This window comes from Penicillium riverlandense, assembly GCF_028828495.1.
Source record: "Penicillium riverlandense strain IBT 135883 chromosome Unknown utg000008l_segment0_segment0, whole genome shotgun sequence".
Taxonomy (NCBI): domain Eukaryota; kingdom Fungi; phylum Ascomycota; class Eurotiomycetes; order Eurotiales; family Aspergillaceae; genus Penicillium; species Penicillium riverlandense.
In genome coordinates this window covers 402,072-425,357 of record NW_026643199.1, presented here as the reverse complement: position 1 = coordinate 425,357, position 23,286 = coordinate 402,072, and the positions used below count along the sequence as shown (strand labels likewise).

At 51.3% G+C, this 23,286-nt stretch overlaps 7 protein-coding genes across 7 annotated transcripts; 4 read left to right on the top strand and 3 right to left on the bottom strand.

Annotated features, from left to right (window-relative positions):
* Positions 1-249: 249 nt before the first annotated feature.
* On the top strand, positions 250-1,609 carry N7474_009154 (pyridoxal kinase; the record flags this gene model as incomplete). The annotated part of the gene is made up of 6 exons (XM_057200564.1): positions 250-300; positions 352-362; positions 411-490; positions 542-754; positions 809-926; positions 976-1,609. The coding sequence occupies 6 exons, from the start codon at positions 250-252 to the stop codon at positions 1,607-1,609; spliced, it is 1,107 nt and encodes a 368-aa protein (XP_057048551.1).
* A 1,296-nt stretch (positions 1,610-2,905) lies between these two features.
* N7474_009153 (phosphotransferase family protein) lies at positions 2,906-4,095 on the top strand (the record flags this gene model as incomplete). Its single annotated transcript, XM_057200563.1, has 3 exons — positions 2,906-3,004; positions 3,053-3,348; positions 3,399-4,095. 3 exons carry the CDS (start codon positions 2,906-2,908, stop codon positions 4,093-4,095), a joined length of 1,092 nt encoding a protein of 363 aa, XP_057048550.1.
* Positions 4,096-4,239: 144 nt separating this feature from the next.
* N7474_009152 (uncharacterized protein) lies at positions 4,240-5,778 on the bottom strand (the record flags this gene model as incomplete). The annotated part of the gene is made up of 1 exon (XM_057200562.1): positions 4,240-5,778. The coding sequence occupies one exon, from the start codon at positions 5,776-5,778 to the stop codon at positions 4,240-4,242; it is 1,539 nt and encodes a 512-aa protein (XP_057048549.1).
* A 4,351-nt stretch (positions 5,779-10,129) lies between these two features.
* Positions 10,130-10,616, top strand: N7474_009151 (uncharacterized protein; the record flags this gene model as incomplete). The annotated part of the gene is made up of 2 exons (XM_057200561.1): positions 10,130-10,163; positions 10,228-10,616. The coding sequence occupies 2 exons, from the start codon at positions 10,130-10,132 to the stop codon at positions 10,614-10,616; spliced, it is 423 nt and encodes a 140-aa protein (XP_057048548.1).
* Positions 10,617-13,152: 2,536 nt separating this feature from the next.
* On the top strand, positions 13,153-15,148 carry N7474_009150 (uncharacterized protein; the record flags this gene model as incomplete). Its single annotated transcript, XM_057200560.1, has 3 exons — positions 13,153-13,172; positions 13,443-14,741; positions 14,791-15,148. The coding sequence occupies 3 exons, from the start codon at positions 13,153-13,155 to the stop codon at positions 15,146-15,148; spliced, it is 1,677 nt and encodes a 558-aa protein (XP_057048547.1).
* Positions 15,149-17,752: 2,604 nt separating this feature from the next.
* Positions 17,753-20,264, bottom strand: N7474_009149 (Zn(II)2Cys6 transcription factor domain-containing protein; the record flags this gene model as incomplete). Its single annotated transcript, XM_057200559.1, has 2 exons — positions 17,753-20,137; positions 20,190-20,264. The coding sequence occupies 2 exons, from the start codon at positions 20,262-20,264 to the stop codon at positions 17,753-17,755; spliced, it is 2,460 nt and encodes an 819-aa protein (XP_057048546.1).
* Positions 20,265-21,243: 979 nt separating this feature from the next.
* Positions 21,244-22,911, bottom strand: N7474_009148 (aldehyde dehydrogenase family protein; the record flags this gene model as incomplete). Its single annotated transcript, XM_057200558.1, has 4 exons — positions 21,244-21,388; positions 21,450-21,519; positions 21,586-22,787; positions 22,853-22,911. The coding sequence occupies 4 exons, from the start codon at positions 22,909-22,911 to the stop codon at positions 21,244-21,246; spliced, it is 1,476 nt and encodes a 491-aa protein (XP_057048545.1).
* Between the last annotated feature and the right edge of the window lie 375 nt (positions 22,912-23,286).

Here is a 23,286-nt window from a genome sequence, read left to right as displayed (position 1 = left end):
TCGAGACTGGCCGATCGAGCAGAGTTGATCGCCAGGGTTTCATTGGGGGCTACATGGGCAGTCCTCGGACTATTCTCAGCAACACATCCTAATGACTGTCAACAGGAAAGTCTCTAGTAGTTCCTGAACACCAAGATGTCTACTATTTCGTAGTAGGATCTAGATAGAACCATTCTTACGTAACTCCACCCCTCGGGATGACTTCGTCCCCCACATTTTTTTGCCCGCCAACATCATCCAAGAATTATCATGTCCGACTCGCTCGTGCCCGACACCCGGGTGCTTGCAGTTGCCAGCCATGTATGGGATGCTTGCCACCGTCGTCGCGAGTCAATGGCTAACTTTCAATAGGTTGTCTATGGGTATGTGACCCCACGGAAGTAGGCGGGGGTGACCACTGACACCGCCAGACATGTCGGCAACTCCATGGCGACCTTCGTGATGCAGTCCCTGGGCTGCGAGGTCGCTGCCATAAACACCGTCCATTTCAGTATGTTCCGTGTGCGCCAGAGAGGGACTCCGAAAACTAATCATCCTCCAGGCAACCACACGGGATACCGCCAGTTCAAGGGCACACGGGCCACCGCGGCCGAGATTACGGATCTCTACGCCGGCCTGTGCCAGAGTAACCTAACCGATTTCGACGTGATGCTGTCGGGATATGCACCTAGCGCGGCCGCGGTGGAAGCAGTCGGCGCCATTGGCATCGATCTGCAGCAAAAGGCCAAGCAGAAGCCCGGATCCTTCTTCTGGGGTGAGTCGGAACACACTTCATGGTCCATAGCAATTCGCTGATGGCGTCGCATAGTGCTGGACCCCGTGATGGGCGACCAGGGCCGGTTGTATGTCAGTGATGATGTAGTCCCGGCCTACAAGCAGGTCATCAAGCATGCAGATCTCATCCTTCCCAACCAATTCGAGGCAGAGTGAGTAGGGTCGGATGTTTACAAGCAAGCACTATTAACGAAGATCCAGAGTCCTCTCCGGTGTGAAGATCACCTCCCTGGCCACTCTGGCCGAGGCCATCACCGCCATCCACCGCATCTACTCTGTACCCCATGTCATCATCACCTCCGTCCAGCTCTTCAAGCTCTCACAGTCCGGATCCACGCCGAGTCCACCAGAGAATTTCCTCACCGTGATCGGATCCACAACGCGCTCCAATGGCTCCCCACGTCTCTTCCGCATCGACGTCCCCGCCCTGGACTGCTTCTTCAGCGGCACGGGCGACATGTTCGCCGCCCTGATGGTCGCACGACTGCGTGAGGCCGTCACCGCCGCCGGCGATCGCGTCCGCACCGCCCCATCCTGGGTATCCCCCGACACCGTGCCGGCCACGGATCTGCCCCTGGCGCATGCCACCGTCAAGGTGTTGGCAAGCATGCACAGCGTGCTCGAGCGGACGCTGCAGGCGCGCAATGCCGAGTTGGTCGCATCCGCACCGCAAAATGGCGCGGGGAGCCCCGACGAAGCGAAGCAGGAGCATCTGCGTCGAACCAAAGCGGCAGAGGTCCGGCTGGTCCGGAACGCACAGTTCCTGCGCGACCCGCAGGTGGGGTTTGCGGTGCAGGAATGGAGCAAGGAAGACTTGCCGGCCCAGCTGCAATAAATGAGTAGTGGACATGCCCCGTGTATTTTGGATTGCCCCTTGGGGACGAATAAACATAGACGAGACATGATGGATGAGTTGAGGGCATGTTGGGTGTGGCATCACTGTATATAGAAACCAATCCCTAGATCAAGATCAAGACCAAAAAAGACACCATAACCTCTTTTCATTGGTGAATCTCACTCTTTAATTCGTTATGCCCGAAAACCTTCTAAGTAACGCAAATAATCCGCCAATCTGATCCCAATGTTTTTGTAGTTGTCATGTCTACGCGCCCGTGCTGCCGAAGCCACCGGCACCACGCACGCTCTCTTCCAACTCCTCGACGACGGCCACTTCCGGGGTGTAGATCTAGAAAGAAAGAATGTCAAAGACAGGCCAATCCATCAACCAAGGACTACTCACTCTTTCCAGAACCAGCTGGGCGACCCGATCACCTTCCTTGACTATACCCACATGTCAGAAAATTCAAGCTCAGGCCCGGTCGGTTGTACATACCAGGGAAATCGACTTCAGAGTGGTTAAACAGAAGCACCTTGACTTCTCCGCGATAATCGGCATCAATAACTCCGGCCCCGGTGTCAATGAAGTGCTTCGAAGCAAGACCACTGCGGGGTGCGACGCGGCCGTCTATGATGAGGTGCAATGATTAGCCCATCCCCCTCTTAATCCCAATGGTTCTCAAACGTACAAGTCCCCTCCGGCACAGCAATGGCTATCCCCGTATCGACCATGGCCTTGCCCTTGGCGGGAATAACGATTTCCTTGGCCGCGTAAAGATCGTACCCCGCGGCAAAGGCCGAGCCCCGCGTCGGGGCGCGCGCAGAGTCAACTAGCTTCTTGACCAGCAGGGGGGGCAGAGGCTGCTGGATGGAGGTGACAGCAGGCGCGTTGGTCATGGTGTCGGCGGTCTTGGTTCGTTTCGCGAGTGGTGAGGCGGGGAGCGAGGGGGGTTCGCGAGTTGTACCAGCAGTGGTGGTGATGGAAGTGGCAGGGGGAGGAGTGGTCTCTTTGTTGGTCATGATACGACCTATGGAGGATTAAGAAAAAGTGGTGGTTAGGTGGTGGAATTGGGTTGACTGATCAATCAATAAATACGGTCATCCCTTCCTTGAGAAATGCTTGGGACGCGACGTTTGCACTGTTTGCACCATCTCTTTCTCTCTCCCCACACTTTCCTGGCCGAGGTTGTAGAGCCTCGGCTCCGCGGTTGTTCCTTTTCCGCATATATCATACATTCTCCTCCCCAGATAGAACTCTTGATTGTCTTTCCATCTTACCAATTAAACTGCAATCATGGCGGGTGCTGTGCGCCAGCCTATCGACATCCCCTCCCTAGAACGGTTTATCGACCAGAATGTCCCCGAGATTAAGACCCCGTTGGATGTGAAGCAGGTGCGTCGGCTAAACCCCCAGTTCCTGCTCCCAACTAACCTTGACCAGTTCGGTTTCGGTCAATCCAACCCGACCTACCAACTCTCCACCGCCGATGGCAAGAAGTTCGTTCTCCGCAAGAAACCCCCCGGCAAGCTGCTGTCCAAGACGGCCCACCAGGTGGAGCGCGAGTATAAGATCATCCATGCCTTGGGACCGACCGATGTGCCTGTCCCGCAAGCACACTGTCTCTGCGAGGATAGCAGTGTGATCGGCACGCCCTTTTACATTATGGAGTTCCTGGACGGACGTCACTTCACAGACCCAGCGATGCCGGGGGTGAGTGCGGAGGAGAGAAATGCTCTGTAAGGGACCGACGAAGCTTATGCGCCCGATCTACGCTGACCTCGTTTAGGTGGAAGGATGCACTGCACACGCTGGCCAAGTTCCACCGAGTGGTCCCCAAGGACGTCGGACTGGAAAGGTTCGGCAAGCCCACGGGGTTCTATGATCGACAGATTGCAACTTTCTCGAGAATCTCCCAGGCGCAGGCTCAGGCCGTCGATGTAGAGACCAAGGAGCCCGTAGGCGAACTGCCGTATTTTGAAGATATGGTGCGCTTCTTCTCCAACAAGTCCACGCAGCCGCGTGATCGCGGCACCCTAGTGCACGGCGACTACAAGATCGACAACGTGATCTTCCACAAAACAGAGCCGCGCGTGATTGGCATTCTGGACTGGGAAATGGCCACCGTTGGACACCCGCTGTCGGACGTCTGCAACCTCACCAGCCCTTACATCATCGAGACGACCGAGCATGACTCCAACGTGTTCAAAGCCGGCCAGACAGCAGGCTTGCCCACACGCGAGGACTGCATCCGCTGGTACAGCGAGGTGGCTGGGTGGAACCCCGCCGAGGAGCTTCTTTGGGGAGATGCGTTCTTCACGTTCCGGAGTTCGGTCATTATGCAGGGTATTGCTGCCCGGTATGCCTTGCGTCAGGCTAGCAGCGCGCGGGCCGGGGAGTACGCCAAGAAGACGAAGCCTTTTGCATTAAGTGCGTGGGACCGGGTTAGACAGTTGCAAGGAGGGCAGCAGAAGGGTAAACTGTAGAAATTTAGGCCCCCTGTACATACTGAAGCGCGATGCACACCTGTGTTGCGTTGTGCGTCCTATGTTGATAACGAGAAATTATATTCATCAATATTAGCGACTCCGTCTCTCTGGTCTAGGATATCTAGAAGATCTATCATCTACCTATAAACGACAACAGGCATCCGACTTTGGGGGATCCTTAACTAACACACTCTGGTTTCGCGCTTGAGTCGAAGGAGCCACGTCCAGACTGGGATTCCCTGTGAAGAAATTGATCGGCTTCAGACCAACAACCATCTTCTCCGAAGGCATAACCGGCCAATCCTCGATCCGGGGGTTATGCGTCGACCCAAATGTGTGCCAAATCACAATATCCTTATTGCGTACCGATGTCTCGCTCGTAGAGTCATGCTTGCGCTGCTCAATCACTGAGCGAATCCCCTCACCACCAAGAGACTGCATCGTATAACGACCCGCTGGGTACAGTTCATCCTCAACGTAGCGCGTAACCCAGATAGCATGACTGGCATACTCGGATCGTTTGGCATGGAAGGACTCCGGATGGGCTAGGAGCATCTGGCTGTAGCAAGGGGAGATCTTAAATCCCACAGGCGTTCCCGTAATCGGATTAGTCTTCTTCTCATTGATTATCTTGAAGGTCCGGTTCGTTGTGAAGTCGAGGTCCAGCCCGCCTTCTTCGGTCACGATCTGGGAACGTGTGGTATACCCAACGCCAAAGGGATTGTGAACCTCGGGGTTGCCGACAGGCATCATATGAGACTCTTCCACCTGCAGGGAGTTTTCGGTCCCCTCGATCGAGGGATCGATGCGAAGAGAGAAGAGGTGTTGATGGTACGGCGCAAGGACTCCCGGTGCGACGATGGTGCCGTAACTGACTTCATCACCGATATCGATGGGGCAGGTTGACAGGATGCCCGTCGCACGCACTTCATAATGGATGGACGCATCCTGACCAAATTGGAAGGCAAAGATATACTCGTAGTTGCTAACCGTGATGATCGTCTGGAGGACAAGAATCCGCGAGCGAGTCACGACTGCATTCTGCGTGCGGAAATTGGTATGTTTCCAGAGAATTCCGTCGTCCTGCTCATGGCAGCAGATCACATTGGGCAGCTTGACCGGCTCTCCAGAGGCGGTGTTGTGCCATGCGTCAAAGTATTTGATCAGGCCGAGACAATCACAGCCAAGACGCAGATTGTTCGCATTGATTCCGGCGCCATCGTTACCCAAATCAAAAGCTGCTTTCCTCGGGAACGGAGACCGTGGATCGCCGTAGGGCACAAACATCTCGGCCAGAGATAGACGGTAGAAGAGACTGCGCCCATCGTACCGGATATCGTGCAGAGTCAGACCCTCGCGGTAGTTAAAGCCCACGCGCATCGTCCATTTCTCCCAGCTCAGCAGATTCCCGTCTGTTTTGAACGAGGGGCCTTCTGGCTGGACGACGTGGTATGGTTTTGTAGTTGTCCGCGGTGATGGGCGCAGACTAGGATGATACTCGCTCCGCTCGGTAGGATGGACTTTGCGCTGGTCATATGGTCGTGCGTCTTGTCGAATGCCCTCATTTTCAGATGAGGGCAAATGGTAGATCTTGGTCACTGCTAAGGACTCGGATACTTCTGCACATATATCTAAGGGGTAGGCATAATAGTTTGCGTCCGGGTTGTCAAGTAGACGCATATAAAACCAGCACTAAGCAACCGGCTCTATCAGCCTTGCGACAAACTTGGGGATGGGAGGGCGTTTGATTAATGTACTGACCATCGTAGTACGTTCAGTCATATCGTTCATTCCATCAGTGGCATAAGCCCATGGTTCAATGACGACCGAGGCGCCAGCGGGTAGCTTCAATTTTTGGATCTCTGCTCGGATTCTTGGGTCTGCCCTGCAGGCCTTCTCGACAGCTTGCATGTATGCAGAGTCAATATAAGGGTGTTTTCCCATGAGATGCTCCTGCTTTATTACACCCTGGGCCTCCAGATCGACCAGAAGCTCGATTAATTTGCCTGATCCCGATCCAGTACCGATGGTGACTTGAACGCGTGCAATCCGAACAGGACGTAGACTTTGAGGCTGTCCTAGATGCTCTTTCTCTAGGAAAGACACCATCTCATGCTTGGGTGGCTCTTTGAGGGTGATGACTCGGAAATTGGGAGTGTGACTATTCAATGCCCCTCGCACAATTTGCGCAGCCTGTCGTGTGAGTGTTAGCATTCGCCTCGGTTTTGTCAACGAGATTATTACCTTGGCAATTTCTCTTGGGGTCAAGGGATCGAAAGGGTGCATGTTTGGCATGATGAAGGTGATTTCCAAAGTGAGGTAGAGAGGGGGGAGAGTAGACTAAAGGTCGAGAAAAAATTGGGACTTAAATGTTAGCAAGAATGAGAGATGCAATGGGAGCTTATATATAGATAATCGATTACTGTCAAAGAAAACGATCTAGGTGACCCAAAAAGATCGACTGGTGGAAGATAACCGCTAACATATAAGAATAAGCGGGCAAGGGGTCTTGGCTTCGCGTGGCGATGCGGGATATTCGCTAAGGTATAAGTATAGCCGGGTATTCTCCACATGGGTCGTAAGTCACAGATACGAGGTCAATTCCTCCCTGCATCCAGGAGTAGCGCATAATTGGACAAGCAAAAAAAAGGGTCCACCAATTACTACGAATAGAATATGAATGACCGCCTTGAGGCCAGAAAGAGCCGCCTTTCCATCCCTAAGTTCAGCGGCGAGCCGCCGCCGCTTGACCGCCCACTACCCATTTACCACCGCTATTCCGCACCCGCCCAGCACTGGTCAGATGTTGGCGCTTGACTTCTTCAGGTTGTTCTCCCCTTGCTACTGGCGATAATCATCTATGTAAGCAGTAGCTTCTTCCGGTCCTCATGAAGCTTCTCTAGAAACTCAAACGCAATCTCAACCATGGATGATGGAACATGGTCCCTGAACAGCTCATGTCGCGTCTGTACTATCGAGCCCGGCACATAGTCGTGGGAATGATCACGGTTTCGGAGCCAGCCAGGCCTTCATCCATGAGACGCCAGTCCCATTCCTCCATTGGCTCTCTCGGTCGCCTCCCCCTTGAGATATTGCACTTGTCTCTCAATCTTCTAGATTTTCAATCTTTATTATGTTTTTCACGCACGTCCTTATTAGGCAAAGGCATTGTCAAGACTTTGCCATCATATCGCGACCTAATGCAATATGCGCCTCACGCAATGAAAGCTCTAGGCCAAACTGGCCTTCATCATGTTCACCCAGCTAGGACTATTTATTCAGACTATGCAGTCTGAGGCATGTATCTATTCAGGTGGCTTCGCAGGGCACATTTGCAGACAGTATTCGCAGGGCACCTCTGCAGACAGTAAATCAAGACTTGTCAACAGTGCCAGACGAGCAGAACATGTCGAATGATAATTATGAGGGAATGGGATCTATACCATTTCCTTCCCTATCTTCTACCCAAGGTATTGATCATGCATTCTGGTGCTCTGGGTGCGAATGGATGTTCAAGCAATGGGAATCTGGAAATTTTGGATCTGTGGTTGCTGCCGATATAGCAACTGTGGGAATCCAACCTATTTCGGGTCCATTTTGCTCGACAGAATTGCATTCGATCTAAGTCTGGGTTCCTGCAGCATGTACATGACTGTTTTGGTGCGCAGGAACTGATTGCAAATTGGCCGACAAGGCCTCGTACAGACCAACAATAACAACCCCTCTAACTCTGCAACACTAGCATAATAACAAACTGTGCGTAAAATCAAAAAATAAACTCACTCTACTGAGCATGTAATAAAAATTGTCGTCGTCGATGTACGAGATGAAGCTATTTTTGGCAAAGCAATGAAATAGCCATAAGAAGATCCCAGCAACCGGTTTCCTTGGCCATTGTATTCAATTGTCTTAGCGGTTTCATCTGAGGAACCAGAAATGGTTGTAGTTGCTTGTGAAGTGATAGTTGTTGATATCATCGGACACAGATGGTCCATACCGTGGTTCCCTAGCTAATTTGTGACTCTTATCCTGCTCCTTGAACCATTGCTCGTAACCAATTTCTGGTCTCTACCGGTTGGCTTCGCATTTCGCCTGCAGTTTTTGTTGAAGAGCTCTGTATTCAGGGAATCAATGTTTGATAGGAGGTAGTATTATATTTTCCAACAGTAACATCATGAGATAGGTTCTGGGGCTCACACCAACTTTATGAGATAACTCACGAGATATGGCATGTGCAAGGCATAACTAGCCAATAAATGTTCGTCTCGTTGGGGGTGGTTGGGGGCGAAACCCAAAGGGAGTGCTTCGAGGCATACACATCCATATTGTATTGGATGGTTTACATAGTGATCTACACACTGCCAAGCCAAGTGTATTTTTATGCATCTTGCGCTCAGGGAGAATCCTCGCTCTGACCAAAGACCGTACTTGATTTACGATTGGTTCAGCTGGTAATTTGACTGGCTCGGTAGTCCATCCGCAAGTGCTCAATTGCCTATTCTGGTAGCCGGCGGCCGCACGGTTTAGACATAGTGACCAATATTAAATTTTATCAGGCTGTATACGGTTAGAAACATGAACGCTATCAATTCGGATACGTGGGCTGTGGTGAAGCTGAAATGCAAGAGGCGGCGTTGCCTGTAGAAGTGCATCCTCAACGTACAGGAACTAGGTAAAAGCATGCCTTGAGAATGATTATACGTAGGATGCTTTCTAGCGTCCTCCGAACAAGCTTCTGACGAGGTAGTTAGCTAGCGCATTTACGGAGGCTAAGGAAAATCTCTTTCGGCAACGCATAGTCAAAGTCTGTATGATTCCGATAAACGACAAGTAATATTCGCAGGGCGGTATCCCCCTTGTTCCTGTAGATCAGGGTTCGTGCATCTGAAGCTATCGCGTTATCTTTTTGCACTTTTCTGATAAACGATAAATGCGTGAGCGAACGGTCGAGACTCGCTATGGCAGTGCTGATCTGCTTCGCTAGTGCCCTACGCGCCCCTTTTTTTTTTTGGCGCCACCACGTCCAGAAACCGTCAATCTTGTCCACTCTTAGGGGAGACTATGTGGCCCAAATAGGAGAGGCCTGAGAGATGCCAGCAGATTTCAATCATTCATGGCGTACCGCGTTGTGACCAATCATTAGGGAGAGCTTCGCGCTGGCATAAGCAGTGGCACTATCCTTAGCAAGTGTTTCAGGCCACCCGACATGACTTTGAAACCATCAAAAGAACCAGATAATTCTAACTTTAGGCGTCGCTATTGAACTCCATAAAATATTATCATACATGAGATCTGGAAGGCCACTATGGAGTAAAACAATGTCATTATTTAATGCTGTGATCAGGTGGGAAATAATGCGAAAGTGCATGGCGGCTCCAACTTGGGGGGTGGGGTAGACGCTAGTATAGAATACAACAGGCTAGTAATATTGCCTTCGTGCTTGCCTCCGACTCGGAGTTTCTAGTGTGGGATTTTCCTTTATCTTACCCGTTAGAACCATAATAATACATAAACCAAAACTTACCCCTTTCCGTGGGTGACTGTTTTTCCAACTTGCATATTTTGTCCTTAACCACCTGCTGTGCTGGCCCGAGGCGGGCACACTCCCTGACACTGGCAGTATTCTTGTCTACCGTCGCCTTATAACTATCTTTCGAATCCTGCGGTTTCCGAAGTCGGCTAGTCGATTCATATATGACCGCGCTCGATGGCGGATTTGGGTAGCCCGTTTGGGCTTGCGCTTCGCAGAAGTGGCGGCTGCTTAAGCACCGAAACCGACTGTGGTCAAACGTGGGCTCCCTTTCACGCCTGTTGTCCAGGAGGCACATTTTGCCCGGCAGGTCAAGACAATGTGCATTGCTGCCCGTCCGAGGCAAACTGCGACCAATTAATTAATAAACACTGTGCAAATGCCACTGCGAATGTCTATCACGCCGCTGGATATTTTTGCTGTGCTGAGGGTCAGCATGCTTTCGAGAGACCGGATACATTTGTCGGCTGTACAGATGACATTGTCGATTTGGGTCAGAGCATGACTCTATTGTCAATTGCATATTACGGCTCAAGTAAGTATCTGTCTGGATCTTTTCCTATCCCGCATATTCCCTTGCTAACATGTGCTGTTCACAGCTTCCACTCCAACTACCACCTCAACAACTACCACGACAACACTGAGTAACTCCGACGCCACAACAACGTCCGATACATCCACATCCTCCACCACAAAGAATGTACCTCCTGCCCAACAGACCCCCGCTCCTGATACTATAAAATCGACATCCTCGTCCTCTTCGTCCCATACTGGTGCAATTGTCGGTGGGGTCATTGGCGGAGTAGCCGCGGTAGTCATCGTGGCTGGGCTGATCTGGTTCTTCATGCGCCGCAATCGGGGGCGGCGGCAGCAGCGGAAGGAAGAACCCGTCATGATCGGCTCTGGAATGCCAGAGATGAGGAGGGCACCGGTAGAACTTGATGCCCAACCAAGACATGAATTGGAATCACCTATGGTGGCAAAATAGTGAGCTGTTTTCAGGGTCCAATTTACCCGTCAGAGCCTGGTTGCTTATTATATTATATCTCTATCTATGACGGACTTTTTGAATGGACAGATTGGTCAAACCCTTGGAATCGCATTTTGTGACGACCTTGCGGCTTCGTTTGAGCAACTATTTGTGTTTTCCATGTCATTTAATATGTTTGGGATGAAAACTCCCCTTACGCTATTTCTAAATTCAGGACAATCATAAACACAAATCATCTTACTCAGCTCTAGCTTCTACAACGCTTAACATCTTCTTTCCGGCACGGAGGGTGTTCCGATGACTCGTTCGAGTCGGTCGATAGTGCTGATCAGTTTAGTCCTAGTAAAAGAGTGATATCAAACTAATAACATCGAAAGGAAAGCTAACTGGACTCGAAGAAGTCCCCGGCCCCTATCAGTGATGAAAACTAGCATTCTGCACTTTATCTATGATTAGATTTGAACGCCGATTTTAGCCTGAGCCAGATATTCCCAACTAGTGTTCTTTGGTCGCAAGGTAATATCACCACTTCTCAGAATCTGGCGCCCGACGTAATAGAGATCGTTAGCAATTCGACCAAACGTTCGCAAATGAAGTAATGTAGATGCCTTGCGCCCTGCGCCCTACGACGATGTACGTTGCCGTAAACCGACCTGCAGCAAATATTGTGATGGCTACCGAGAATGAACCGTGAACATTGTATGAGGGGACAAATTTTTCTACTGGCTAAGGATCATTGCAAGCCAGTGGGCACCATAAGATGTAATTATGCATCACCAAGTCATGATCTTCGCTTCGCTCAGTCTCCTGAAGCTAGAGGACGTTCTCCTCCTCTGCCCCTCGGGACATATGCGCGAAAGCTCACGGAGTTCAAACATTGTATCGTGGCAGTTGCAAAGTCCAAACCCCTCTGAAGCACCGTGCTATTTATCAGTAGAATCACTAGTAGTCCGTACTAGTTACTGAACAGGAGGGGATGAAGCGTAGATATCGGCCGCGCTCCCCGTAGACCGGGGAAATAGTGAGTAGGCCGACTGGCTAAGCAAATAAACCCCGGCAAAGACACATTCACTTAAAATAGACGTAAATCCCTAGCGAGACAATGTACATGATTCTATTATTATGCCAGGGTTGGGAGCCAATAATTTCCTGAGCCGCATTTACTACAATAAGTGTTTGGCTAGGCGCCCGTCTGACCCCTCTCATCGTTAGTGGCATTCTCGCGGGGTTGGTGACCTCATCATGTAGCAGATTGATGAGACGATCTAGAGTGGACTGACGTAGAGACGATCCTTCGGGTTGAGCAAGGCGACCCTCTCGCATAGGTGGCCCCATTCGCACTGACGAGTAACATCACGGCCTGCACGGATCAGCACGGAAGAGCCAATCGGGCCCTTTTGCAAATTCGTTCGTAGTCAAGCATTGCGACAATGAGGAGGAAAGGCACGGACATCTCGCCACCAGCGGCATCATTGGCCGGGTTTGACGGGAGGGAGGGTCCTAGGAAGGATGAGGATGAGGCTGGTTGGCCTTGCGGCTCTACGGGAACATGAGGCTCAGGATGTGAAGAATCCACCTGGGCGCAGGCAGCGAGAAAAAAATAAAGAATAGGAATGAACAAGACTATGTGTCGGGGCGGGCCGCGTACTGTGCCTCTGGGAATCTTGGCGGGCGAGCTCGACTAGCCAGCCACGCTGCCGCCCGGGAATAAGTGAAACATAGGTGACGCCGCACACGGAATTGCCTCGTTTCGCGAGGCGCGAGGCTGGCTGGAACAGAGTTTCGTCAGGTCGAGGCTGGGAGCCTCGAGCTGTGACCATCCACAAGACCGGAGGAAACCACGGAGAAAATAGACGGTGGAGCCCAAGTCGCGCATGTTCCCTACCCTGGTTACAAGCCGGGGAGGGGGGTGGATTAGGCGTGTTTTGCTGGTGCGAGTCAGGGCGAGCGACGGACCCCCGGTTGAAGACTCCGAAGGTGGAGCCTTCCCGAGGCGCGCAGAAGAAGCGGTGGGAAAATGGCAGGGGGCCAATCCTGGGAGGGGGAGGGGGTGGAGAGAGGCTTGCTTCTGGTGATGAAGGGAGAGAGGGAAGGAATTGTCGTGAGGTGAGGAGAAGGAAGATGGCCGACTTAATAGCTGATGAAGAAGAGATCACGTTCTCGCTCTCAGCCTCTTTATGGTGGAGCCATAATCGCCCGTGCCCACACTAGAGCCTCACTTTCCCCCCCAATCCCTCCCCCTCTCTCTCTTTCTCTCTCTCCCTTCCTTCCTTCCCTCCCTCAACTCAACTCAACTCAACTGCTGGTCAGCTTCGACGCTCACTTCTCGCTCTACATTCCCCCTCCCCAACACTAGGTCTCTTACTTGACTGCTTTGCACCCGCGGGACAACAACAGCATCTCGCCGCCGGCTGATGCATTAACCCGGTGACCGCCCCCTCTCACTCACCCTTCGTATTCCCGAGCAGCCGCGACAACCACCTTCTAGCGCTGTCCTTGCAACGGGTTTCAAGCTATCTCCTATCGCAGTCGCATGCAGATGGCGTTGCGGTCGTGATCTGCTGCTTCCGTTGAGCCTCATCAGAGCCGCTCACGCCTTCCCCGGTAAGCTCCCACGTTTTCTGATGCATCAAATCCCATGAATGCGCCGCCTCCTGCAAATTGGACCAGTAGAAAAAGCCTTTATCGTGTTGTATTTTGTTACTGTCACCTACGACTTGTCTCGAGGTTTGGCGTAGAGGCGCTACCCACATGCCTGTCTGAGCCCACTGTGGTTTCCCATTTTACAAACTACAGCTCGAACTATCGCTAACTGCGTAACAGAGCGCTTCATCTCGTCTTCTTCATCTTATGCGGTGCTGTTGAGAAGTGGGTCAGATCAAGAGCTTGTTCCGAGCACAAAGAACGCGCGCCTGATGCGCCTGGGCCCGCATTCATGACGTCCGATATCTATGAATCGGACGACGCCTGGAAACGCTCGCCGCCGCTGGTGGCCATTAAACCCAATTATGGAGTGGAGGAGAAACGGCCTCCGTTTGTCCCGTCAGGGTCTCCCAATGCTACCGAGAACGATGCCGCCAAGGGAACGCCCGGTCGTTCCCGTAAGCACTTGCCGGAATCCCGGACACAGACGCGTTACGGCGATTCGGTACTGATCAGCTTTCTAGAGCCTAGTCGACCGGATATTGCCTACTACGAGAGGGAGCACCCGCTTGGCCAGGACTGGCCACCGGCGCCTCGCGATTTCATTCCGGTCGACGAGAGAAAAGCAAAACCCGAATTGGAGACAACGGCCCTCGCAGCCGTGGACCAGCTGCCAGACAACAAGGACTCCTTGCCTGCGGGACCGAAAACACTTCCTCCACCAAACTCCTCGCTCCCGGTGACGCTCCCTCCACCAGCGCCGTCGGTCAAGACGGCGATCACCTCTCCAGGCCGTCCTCGCTTGCCCTCGATCTCGGCCGCCATCTCAGCTCCAAGCACAAGACGCCAGTCTGAAGACCTACTCGCATTATCTCCGCCATATACCGATTCTTCCGTCAGACACTCTCCGGAAGACAGGGTCTCTCTCCCAGCCCTCCAATCGCTTCATTCTCCACCGCAATCAAACCCCGCAACTTCTCCGGATGGCAACAATCAAGTGCTTCCATCCATACATACCCTAGGCGTAAATCCACCCGATTTTCCACCAAGGGTCAATGGGATACCTCCATATCCGTATCCGGGCCCAGGCTCGGCCGGCCCACGAAACGACCCAGCGCAAGAACGTTTCCCCCCGCCACATCATATTCCACCCAGTCCCTATTCACATTTCTCACCCACGAGTACAAAGGATATATCGAACAATCCTTCTCCGGCTTCAATGCCTACGTTGTGGCGGACGTACCCATCCCAGACGGAGCTCCACCCCAGTGGGGCCTCTCCGTACGATCCGTCGCCCGTAACGGCAAAAAGCCCGGCTGCTGGTTATCCCACGCCCACAGAGCAGCTTGGTGCCGGGCCAGGAGACCGTCCATCTTTCGACTCCACACTATCTCCCAACGGGAACGCGCCCCCAGGTAACTACAAGTGCCACCATCCGGGATGCACTGCCCCACCGTTCCAGACCCAATACCTATTAAAGTATGTCCTAACCCGTCCGCTTTTGATATCTTTCTGACCGAAATATCAGCTCCCACGCCAACGTGCACTCACAGGATCGGCCGCATTTCTGTCCGGTAGAGAACTGTCCACGAGCGATAGGCGGCAAAGGATTCAAACGTAAGAACGAGATGATGCGGCACGGTCTTGTACACAACTCGCCGGGCTATGTCTGTCCATTCTGTCTCGACCAGCAGCACAAGTATCCGCGGCCGGATAATCTCCAACGGTATGTTCTTCAGTTTCTTCGAGTCATCCACTTCATGCTCATATTGTATCAAGACATGTTCGAGTGCATCACGTCGACAAGAGCAAAGACGACCCCATATTGCGGGATGTACTCTCGCAGCGGCCCCCAGGCAGTACACGAGGCCGACGGCGACGGTTGAATTCATGAGATATCCCGCCTTTTTCTCTCTGCGTCTACCATAATGCTGACGAGCGCTCTCGGGGGCGTATTCCTTGCAAGAAGTCGAAGACACGACCACACTTGGAGTTTACCCCTGGTTTACGAGTGACGAATTTTTCTCTCCTATGATATGATACCTTTTTTTATGAACTTCGTTGTTCAATGATACCATGTGTGCTCCAATTGTTAGATTCTGAATGATGATACACGGCCATTCGTTTTTACTGCGAAGTCTTCCATCGTCATTTATCTTACTCTCGTTTTCATCTGACGACTACTCCAAGGGAGTGTAGTGTGCATATCTGTATTTTGCATTGCAGATTTCTATAAGCTTTTTTCTTCTGGTTTCGGGCTCTGATCATGGATGAGACTCTCTGGCAGTTTTGGGAACATATTTACATACGAACCGGATTTCTTTCCACTATTGACTTGTTTCGTCTTTCCGTTGTAGTGCTTGCCCTTCGCTCGCTGTGGCGCCACGTCATTGCACGAATAGATTCACGTAGAGAAGAATCCGACAGTCCTCATTACTGTGGAACCTCTTAAAGTGGACCTAGTGATTGACAGGGGCGAAGGCAGGCTGTGGGAATAACGGTCCGCTCATGACATCCCCACTAGGGGATGCGGGAGATAACTTGTTTTGCCAAAGCTCCACGCCAATCTGATGGGAGACGGTTTGTTGAGAGTTACAGACCAACGAAGATTCTAGAAGATATGTAGCACAAAAATGCATATATTGGACTAAGGACGGACAAAGAAGTTTAGATTGCTCTGACATCTGAATTTGGCCTTGAACCATCTTAACTTAGTACTACCATAGCACGAGCGAGAATAAGGATTTGAGGAAATCTATCTGTTCCACTATGTGCACAATATCCCTTTTCACTAGATTCTATATAAGCACTCTTATCGGCCAATACCTGTAGATTTCTTTATGTCTAGACAGGAGTGACTTTAGTTCTTTCGCAGGGCATTCATTATCGTAGAGTATTGACATGTCTATGCCCCGTAGTTCTTCGCTAAAGGACACAGTAGTGAAAATGCCACAAGCCGAGTCTAGTAGCTCCGAGTATTGTCCTAATCTCTATGATAAAAGCAATACAATGTGGATGGATGGATGGGTGGCTTCATTTATCCTCAAACCTCACCGAAGTGATATGCAGGCTACAACAACTAAATAGATCTATATGCGTACCTATGTCGTATACCACTTCCTACGTGAAGGTAATGCCTCGCTGACGCCTTTCGTGTCCCAGTATAGGTTGTTGTTGCTATCATGTTGCGCTCACCCCTTATAGCGGGAGTCGAAAACAGACTCCCCCAATTGATTAACACACTTTTGTTTCTCGGTTCGTACTCGAAACTACACGAATCTAGAAACGGCGAATGCCCAATGATCAACAACGAATCAAAGGGTTGTGATGCAGCAGATGATGCCCAGAGATCATATAACCGGCATGCAATATCTGATTCCCCGTCTGGCAGACTCTGGGAACTAAGCTTATGGAACAGATGCCTCGTATGTCAAGCAACCTTTATTTGAGGTCTTTGTGGTCCTGAGTCCTGAGTTTCGCGACGTGGCTAGACCTCCGATGCCTTGCGTTTCGTTCAGCTGAGGATCTAGCAGAACAGGAACGCGAGGCGTTTGGAGTCTGTGCAATCCTAGTACCAACAGCATGCAGTGTTCTGGTACGACGGTGTACCCGAATTGTACGGCAAAAGAATGGATGACACTCAATCTATTTTTATCGAGGTCCCCCGCTAGGAAGTCCCTACTTAGCCTTGCGACTCATGCAAGCATGACGCTAGACCCGTCAGCGTCACAACGCCTCACATGCGCGCAGAAAGACTTGGTTGAACTTGACGCCAAAATTATTGAATGGAAAAAGTTAATGCAAGACACTTCGGGGGACCTCATCGGAATACGGCAAGTTGAAAACTACCAGAGTGTCAGGCGAGGTGAATTGCAAAAGGGTTCAAAAACAAAAATCAAGTCAAGGCGAAGAACTCTGTGACGCCGCGAAGAGTGAAGCCTGAGCCGATTTCTTTCGTCAGATCGGTAATCGCATCATTGAAAGCAATCACATGGGGAAGCAAATCCATTTTACCCCTGGTGCTAGCCGGATACAGCTAGGCAGGATAGCCCTCGCCGAGCTTGATTTTAAGATCAGGGGATGTTGACATAATTAGTGATGATGAGTTGCTTGAAGATCGAATCCGATCTTTAGCTTCAGCCTCCCTCCCCAACGCCCAGTTCGCGCGGCTGTTTCCTGTGCATTTTCTGCTCATTTTCACACTTCGCTTGCGTATAGGGTTGCGAATATCCGAGGGCGTGGGAACCAATGGCATCAAGGGACGTCCATTCGAGATGCGTAGTGCTTGAGGAGCGTCAGATAACTAAGGTTTTAGAGATTGGTAATCGGAGTAGCTCACCATGCTGATCGCTCTTGGAATACTGCTTCGCATCAAAGTCTCCGGCGATCAGGGTCCATAATGGGACTGTCGATCGAGATCCTAAAACCAAACGGCGAAAGCAATTCTGTCGGTCATTTGCGTATTTAATGGCACATATGCCAAAGCAAGCTCAAGGCCTCCGACTAAGCTTCAAATTCAAAGATCTCGACAAATTCCTCGCTACCAAGAAGGCCATATCAGACTTCCGCCCAAGATACTGAAGCGCACAGATACAGTACTCGCAGTTCTGCTTAAAACACTCCGACAGAATATTAGTTTCGTCTGGAACATGAATGCCCTCCAGGCAGATATACCCCGCCTTCGCAAACGAATGGATCAGAACGACCGTCCACGGCTCAACGAGAAAAGCGACTTCATTCAGCGAATCATGGAAATGCCGGTGCATGATTGGTTCCTGGCCATGAAGTGATGAGCGCGCAAGCGCGCCAACCGCTAACGCGTTGTCTATCCGTAGCGTTGAGACGAGATCTGTAGCTTGTCGCTCTGCGCGCTCGGCTTCAGAACCGAGACGCCCGTTATCGATGCTTTCGATCACATCTGCCAAGAGCATAGCGGCCAGATGCCAGTGTCCGTCTAAAATGACATACCACGACTGAATGCGCGGTGGTAGCATCTCGTGGTTAGCGACGCAGTCAAGCATGAAGCGCTGATACGTGCAATTCCAGTGCCAGTAGACTCGGAGAGTCTTCTGAATAACCTCTTCCAAAGGGACACGACTTGCACCACGATATATTAGATTCTGGAGCTGTGTGACGCGCCGGTAGAGAAGGACTTTGACGGGAGTTGCTTCTGAGAGGACGGAAGCGGCTGTTTCGTAGGAGCAGGGCCATCGGGGCCGGATCTCGGTTGATTCGTAATGCTTACTCGGGGTGCGGAAGAAGAACTCGCCCCACACGTCTTCTGTTTTGTTGATGTTTATTCGTGGGATCGTCCAGCTGTCCAGGTCGACTTGCCCTTGGTCTTGGTCTGAAGGGTCGAGGTGTGTAGATGAGGCGGAGGCTATTTGGCTGTCTTCGTCTGAGACGACTAGTGGACGTTGGTACATTGCTGCGCTGAGGGTGTCGAACATGACGCCTAGCCAGAACATAAGACTGAGTGTGTTGCGGTGTTCGTGGCTTGCGAGGATCGGATCAACCTGAGAAGGTTTGGATGGTTTTGAGATATCTAAGACGTCCGTCATGGCTGATTCCACTGATCCTCGACGAAGCTCTCTCCCATCCGGAACGGCTCCGCGCTTGAGTCGTGTGAACTTGTGTCGGAATGTGAAGAGTTGGCGGTTGGCGTTCTCGAGGAATATCGGGGCCCGGTCACTCTCGAGTAGCTGGTCCAGACCCCTATCTTGTCTATCGTCTAGCGGGCTCTGCGTCAAGGAGAAGATGATGTTGGCAAAGGCGACACGGAAAGATGGGACGCCTGTTGAGTGTTCCAGCGCATGGCGAGCTTCATTCCAAACCTTTTCTCGGATTGACCTCTCGTCATACGCAATTGGCGCTGGCACACAGAGACCCGTACCCTTCTGCGCATGCTGCGTCCATTGTGACGCAAATGCTACGATCGCGAGATGGAGCGCTCGTGCAGCAGTCTTGTCCTCCTCCGCGCTTAGAGCGCGACCACGTATCGAGGTGGCTGCACGATCTAATCGACAAACACGGATACACATCCTGTTCGACCAGCTAGGACCCCATTCCAATCTGTTCTTGAGCGGGAGCACATCCGTGACGGAACTGCTGTAGGGACAGTTGTGTTCTGTCAGCCAGCAGGACAAGGCGTTTTCCATGCTGTCGTGGTAGATGCGGATGAGGTTGCGTGTCATGGTTGATCGAGCAACTTGGGTGGCTGTATTGTCAGAAGCTACACAGAACCACCCTTGGGCTTCGGGACTTTGTCTTCGATTCTCTTCTGTTTGATTGTCTTCGGTTGCTAGTGAATATTTGTGGCGGTTGTAATTCCACCCTGGGGCCATGAGGTCGAAGGAGGAAGGATCCAGCTCATCTTCCCAGCGTTGGGTCACCTCGAATTGGTTCTCGAGAGGGTCCAGTAGTGAGTCGGGGAAGACTGCTTGAGGCTCAAGCCCGTTGGAGACCGGCTCGTATCCTTGAGTCGCAGGGCGATTATCTGGGATCTCCATGGCCCAAGAGAATGATTCAGATTTGCCATCACTCGACTCTTCTCCCTCAAGGTCTTCAATAAGCCCATCCCCAGACTTCGAAGAAGGCGCCGACGCAAAATCCGACGATCTACTCGAAGTGAACATATCCCCGTGCTCGGCAGGAAACAATTGTGAAGAGCGCAGTTCTTCATCCAGCAGGGAATTATGCGAGTTCATAATGGAGGACATATCGCGATTCTGAGATATAGCCGCAGCGCTAGGTTTCACTCTCCTCCGATCTGTCTTGGAGTCCACACGCTTCGAGGAGAGCCAGTTGAACGTACATTCTTTCTTCCATCGCTTGCAATTTGAGCAGGAGTCGAACCCGCTCTCTTGTCGATTTTTCTAAGCTGAAAGTCAGATTCTGCTGATGATTAGCCAGAGTGTTGCGACAAACTGGTGCATCACAGCCCCTCTTGCCTTTACGGCAGGGGTCACAACTATGAAGTTGGCGTCGGCGGGAGACTTCCATGGCGAGTTATCGAATGTAGTGATAGTGGTCGATGGTACCAGCCTGAAAGAAGGCAGACGCTCCGACCCCGATATGCTACTTGTGCAGATGCTCGAAGCAGAAGCAGAAGCAGGAAACGGGGAAGGGTCCCCGAGCTAAGATTTATCCCATATTTCCTGGGGAACTATGCGGGGTCCGAGTGGGATAAGCTAGCGCACGCACACGACTCATCTTCGGGCCAGCGGAACTATACTCGCGCTCTGCCTAGAGAAATTTCACCAGGTGCCAGGTTGCAATAGAAACTGAGAGGAGTGTCAGAATGAAAGGATTTGACCCCAGCGACCTAGTCCATGGGTCTAATGTGTAGAGAACCTAACACTCCGTATATTAGGTGCTAATCTTACGCAACGGCTCAGGACGCAACGCATTTTGGGATGACGCGTCTCAATTCCAGAAAAGGAATGGAAATTGTCTCACCGGAGCCGTGTCAATGGCGATGTGCAAGTTCTCTAGCTTTATATGGTGTAGGCGAATGGAAAGAAGAAGCGGAGCGGGAATCAGACGCCAGCGATCGGGGGCTTTCCGTTACTCTACGTTGATCATGGCTCAAAATGGTGGAGACGGCTCAACTGCCAGGCTACTACAGATACGATTCTGGGATGATCCATCGGATCTCTACAAGATCGACTAATCGTATGTTAGAGAGGAAATACATTATGATTTTCCATGAAGTGATGGTATTTCCCCGAAGAATTGCCGATTCAGTTGTCCCTTCCTGGTCCACTGGAGATTTTACCGACCAGTTGACTGCCATGTTTGGCTGGATGGTGGAGTGACCGTCTAAGGTAGCTGGGCAATGTGCAAGCAAAGACTTTCAGGAGCTACAGCGCCGGTACTGTGTGAAATCGATGTGTAAGATTGGATATGATATGGTCTGTATGCGTCGAAAACACAAGACAATAACTGAAACCCCACCAACCCCGAAATCCGAGGCTTACGACTAGGAGAGGTGCACACGGACTGTCTTCACCTCTGTGTAGTTCTCAAGGGCGTACGATCCCAGCTCTCGGCCCAATCCCGATTCTTTGAAGCCACCAAACGGCATCTGGTAGTGAAGAGTGTTGTAGTTGTTAACCCAGACAGTTCTGTTACGAGCGATACGTCAGCAAATTTATGAGATCAGCTTTGCAATACAGTTTAACTCACCCTGCTTTGATTGCATTAGACACCCTGATGGCCGTGTTGATGTTCGTGGTGTGGACGGCTGCGGCCAGGCCTATTATTGATCAGTCAAGTCAGATCATGGGAAGAAAACTAAGCGAGAGACTCTCATAATCCTTACCATAGTTCGTGTCATTGGCCACGCGAATGGCTTCCTCTTCATTGCGGACCTTCTGCACCGTGCAGACGGGTCCGAAGATTTCCTCTTTCACAATCGTCATGTTCTCATTGACATCGGCAAATATCGTGGGTTGGATGTAGTATCCTTCGCTACCATGCCGATTGCCACCAGTGACGACCGTGGCACCTGCGCTCTTCCCAGCTGCGATATAAGTCATAATCCTGTCATATTGGACCTGCGATACCTGGGGGCCTTGGAAAGTCTCGGCATTGAACGGATCTCCGACCATGTTCTGCTCAGCTCGCTTCTTGAAACGTTCCAAGAATTTATCATAGATAGCTTCATGGACAAGAATGCGAGAGCCTGCGCAGCAGCACTGTCCATGGTTGAAGAAAATTCCCAAATTGACCCAACTAATTGCTTCCTCTAGGTTTGCGTCTGGGAGAACGATGTTCGGCGACTTGCCTCCAAGTTCGAGAGTCACCTTCTTCAAGTTGCTCTTAGCGGCTTGTTGCATGATTTGCCGGCCAACAAGAGTAGAGCCTGTGAAAGCAACCTTGTCAATGTCCATATGAGCGGCGATCGCTGCGCCAGCAGTGCTTCCAAATCCTGAGATAACGTTGACGACTCCAGGGGGGAATCCCGCTTCTTTGATAAGACCAGCCACATAGAGCGCTGAAAGCGGCGTCTGTTCTGCGGTTTTTATGACAATCGTATTACCCGTAGCGAGGGCAGGGCCAATCTTCCAAGCAAACATCAGGAGCGGAAAATTCCATGGAATAATTTGGCCACAGACGCCCACGGGTTCGTGGCGCGTATAGGTCAAGCTATTGACATCGGTGTCAATCGTTTGGCCATATATTTTGTCGGCCCAGCCACCATAGTAGCGTAGGCATCCGGAAGAGGCGTTAACGTCGCCTTTGGCCATTGTCACTGCTTTGCCATTATCAAGGGCTTCAATAGCAGCCACTGTTTCGATATCGCGTTCCAGGAAATCTGCCAGACGAGTAAGGAGACGGCCACGCTCGGAGGGAGTGACTTGTTTCCAATCTCCGTCGAGGGCTTTGCGGGCAGCTTTCACAGCAATATCGACATCTTTCTCTGTACCTTCGTGCACGGCCACAATGGGCTTCTCGTTATGAGGGTTGATTGTCTCGAAGGTCTTGCCATCCACACCCTTCACAAATTTGTTGTTGATAAATCTAGTAGAATAAGTTAGGCAAAAGAGCAGAAAAACCCGAATTGGTTGTTCCCCGGCTCAGCTTACAGTCCCAGAGGCTGCTCATATGTGACCGCAGGGGTCTTGATGGTTTGGAACAGAGACATCATCGAAGAGTAGTTGTATTTTGACATATGGTATTCAATCGAATAGTGACTCTATCGGAAGACAAGTCGATTTTTATATGACTACTGGAATGATCCAGGAGCGAGAATCATCGGGGTCATAGAGCGCGGGGAAGCATTCGGGTCGAAAAAGGCCGGCCCGATGTTTCTCGCTGTCTAGGGCCACAGCTCCTTTACCCCGGGTCTTTTCCTTTGCGTATAATTCCATTTGTCCGAACTGGTAACTCTAACCAAGAACTATGAGCAAAATTAACATCTGTCTCGTGTATTGGGAATGCCGCACGATGCAACTCGACGCCGGGACTAGCTACAGTGGAAGCGAGGTGCCCTACCTGATCATGTTTACTTCATGTCGTT